The following is a 3,320-nucleotide window of genomic DNA, read 5'->3' on the forward strand; positions in this document are numbered from 1 at the left end:
GAGTTGATGGATCAAGTCGAACAACGAGGAAAGGCTCCTGCATCACCTGAGACTAAGACTTTCGGTAACAAGAGGAAGTGGAATAATAACAATAACAACTCTACTAAGAACTATAACTAGCAGCCTTACAAGAAACAGGATACCACCAAGGGCAACACTACTACCCCGAGTACTAACTCTGGTTATAAGGGAAGATTTCCGTTATGTAATAAATGCAATAGGCATCATCCGGGAGATTACATAAAGAGGTGTGATAAGTGTATGATGAATGGACACTTGGTCGCGGAGTGTAAAGCTGGTATAAATGTTTGCTATGGATGCGGGAAAACTAGTCACTTTAGAAAGGATTGCCCGACTGCAACTAAGAATACTGAACCTGCCAGAGGAAGAGCTTTCAACATCAACTCCAGTTAAGCTCGGGATGATCCCAACTTAGTCACGGGTGCGTTTTTACACGACAATCATCATTCTTATGTAGTTTTTATTCTGGAGCTGATAGGAGTTTCGTATCTAGAGATTTTAGCCATAATCTTAAGAATCCTGTATCGTCATTAGAAAACTTGTACTCTATAGAACTAGGGAATGGTAATCTAATGAGAGCTGATAAGGTGTGTCGTGATTGTACTTTGATTTTGGTTGGAACGTCTTTTAGAATAGATGTGATACCGATTAAGCTAGGAAGTTTTGACCTTGTAGTTGGAATGGACTGGTTAGCTACAAATAGAGCCGACATCGTTTGCTTCGAGAAAGCGATTCGCATTTCCGTTGCCAAAGATGAACCTTTAATGGTGTACGGAGAGCGAAGCAATACACTGCTACACTTCATTAATTGTTTGAAGGCACAGAAACACATAAGAAAGGGTTATCTTGCTATGCTAGTTCACGTGAGCAAAACTGAATCTGAAGGCAAGAAACTCGAAGATGTGCCGATTGTCCGAGAATTTCTCGATGTTTTTCCAGATGAGCTACCCGGATTACCACCGCAAAGAGATGTAGAATTCCAGATTGACTTAGTGCCTGGAGCGGCACTTGTAGCGCGTGCACCCTATAGACTTGCACCTTTAGAATTGCAAGAGTTGTCTAGTCATTTACAAGAGCTTTTGGACAAAGGGTTCATTCGACCGAGTTCTTCACCATGAGGAGCTCCAGTTATTTTTGTTAAGAAAAAGGATGGATCAATGAGACTCTATATCAATTACAGGGAACTGAATAAGCTGACTATCAAGAATAGATATCCATTACCAAGGATTGATGACTTGTTTGATTAGCTGCAAGGATCGGGATGTTACTCTAAGATTGATCTGAGGTCAGGTTACCATCAGATAAGAGTAAAGGAGACAGATATACCGAAGACAATGTTTAGAACATGCTATGGACATCATGAAATTACCGTAATGCCGTTTGGATCGACGAACGCACATGCTGTGTTCATGGATCTCATGAACCGTGTGTGTAAGCCATATCTAGACAAGTTTTTTATTGTGTTTATTGATGATATTCTGGTATATTCTAAGGACGAGAAGGAACACGAACAACTTCTCCGCTTGTTACTTGAGATGCTCAGGAAAGAGCAGTTGTACGTGAAATTTTCGAAGTGTGATTTCTGGCTGCAAGAAGTTCAATTTTTGGGACATAACGTAGGTTTCAATGGTATTCAATTGATATTGTGAAGATAGAAACAGTTAAGAAATGGGAGACTCCTAAGTCACCAACACAGATTCGGCAATTCTTAGGTCTCGCCAGTTACTATAGAAGGTTCATTGAAGGATTTTCCACTATTGCCCGACCGTTAACAGCATTGACTCACAAGTGTAAAAAGTATGAGTGGACTAAGCAACATGAGTCTGCATTTCAGTTGTTAAAATAGAAATTGGCTACTGCTCCAATTTTGTCTTTACCCGAAGGAAATGAAGATTTCGTGATTTACTGTGATGCTTCAGGACAGGGTTTTGGTTGCGTGCTAATGGAACGGAAGAAAGTGATTGCCTATGGATCATGACAACTGAAGATACATGAGCAGAATTACACTACGTACGATTTGGAACTTGGTGCTGTTGTCTTTGCACTGAAGATGTGGAGATACTACTTGTATGGTACTAAGTTTACTGTTTTCACCGATCACAAGAGTTTGCAACATATCTTCGACCAGAAACAACTCAACATGAGGCAGAGACTTTGGGTAGAACTATTGAACGACTACGATTGCGAGATCCGCTATCACCCTAGCAAGGCTAATGTTGTTGTTGATGCCTTGAGTTGGAAAGAGAAGGCTAATCCTCTCCGAGTTAGAACGCTGAATATGACTGTCCAAATGAACCTTACTTCTCAGATACGCGATGCACAACTTGAGGCATTGAAAGAAGGGAACATTACTACTGAATCACTTAGAGGACTGGATAAGAAATTCGTCATCCGAGAAGATGGAACCCGATACTTCATAGACAGAATTTGGGTACCGAATCTTGGTGAATTAAGGGAACTAGTGCTAGATGAGACATACAAGACAAGGTATTCTATTCACCCTAGATCCACCAAGATGTATCAATATCGTAAGGCACCGTACTGGTGGCCTAACATCAAAGCTGACATCGCTACCTATGTCGAAAAGTGCTTGACTTGCGCTAAGGTCAAGGCTAAGCATCAGAAACCGTCAGGACTGTTAACACAACCAGAAATTCCCCAATGGAAGTGGGAATGTATTACCATGGATTTTATCACAAAAATGCCAAAAACAGTGGGAGGTTACGACACCATTTGGGTTGTTGTGGATCGTCTCACTAAGTCAGCTCATTTTCTACCAATTAAAGAGACGGATAAGATGGAGAAGTTGGCACAGATTTACATCAAAGAAGTGATTTCGCGACATGGAGTGCCGATATCTATCATTTCTGACAGGGACAACAGATTTACATCTAGGTTCTGGCAATCATTGCAAGATGCCATGGAAACTCGTTTAGAGATGAGCACAGTGTATCACCCACAAACCGATGGACAGAGCGAGAGAACCATCCAAACACTAGAAGACATGCTGAGAGCGTGTGTTATCGATTTCGGAAATGGAAGGGATAAGCATCTACCACTAGTAGAATTCTCGTACAATAACAGTTACCATACGAGCATAAAGGTCGCGCCTTTTGAAGCACTTTATGGCAGAAAGTGCAGATCACACGTATGTTAGACTGAATTAGGGGATAATCAATTGACTGGTCCTGAGATCATACACGAAACAACAGAGAAGATCGTACATATTCAAGAGAGACTGAAGACGGCTCAAAGTCGTCAAAAGAGTTACGCCGATGTTAGAAGGCGAGATTTGGAAT

At 41.3% G+C, this 3,320-nt stretch overlaps 1 protein-coding gene across 1 annotated transcript; it reads left to right on the forward strand.

Annotated features, from left to right (window-relative positions):
- The first annotated feature begins 701 nt into the window (after positions 1 to 701).
- LOC139860077 (uncharacterized) lies at positions 702 to 1,139 on the forward strand. The gene has a single exon (XM_071848850.1). The coding sequence runs from the start codon at positions 702 to 704 to the stop codon at positions 1,137 to 1,139; it is 438 nt and encodes a 145-aa protein (XP_071704951.1).
- The last annotated feature ends 2,181 nt before the right edge of the window (positions 1,140 to 3,320 follow it).

Source organism: Rutidosis leptorrhynchoides, chromosome 7, assembly GCF_046630445.1.
Source record: "Rutidosis leptorrhynchoides isolate AG116_Rl617_1_P2 chromosome 7, CSIRO_AGI_Rlap_v1, whole genome shotgun sequence".
Lineage (NCBI taxonomy): Eukaryota > Viridiplantae > Streptophyta > Magnoliopsida > Asterales > Asteraceae > Rutidosis > Rutidosis leptorrhynchoides.

Bases quoted from the DNA above. Each gene is read 5' to 3' on its own strand.
- LOC139860077 (XM_071848850.1), top strand. From the start codon at position 702: ATGGACTGGTTAGCTACAAATAGAGCCGACATCGTTTGCTTCGAGAAA.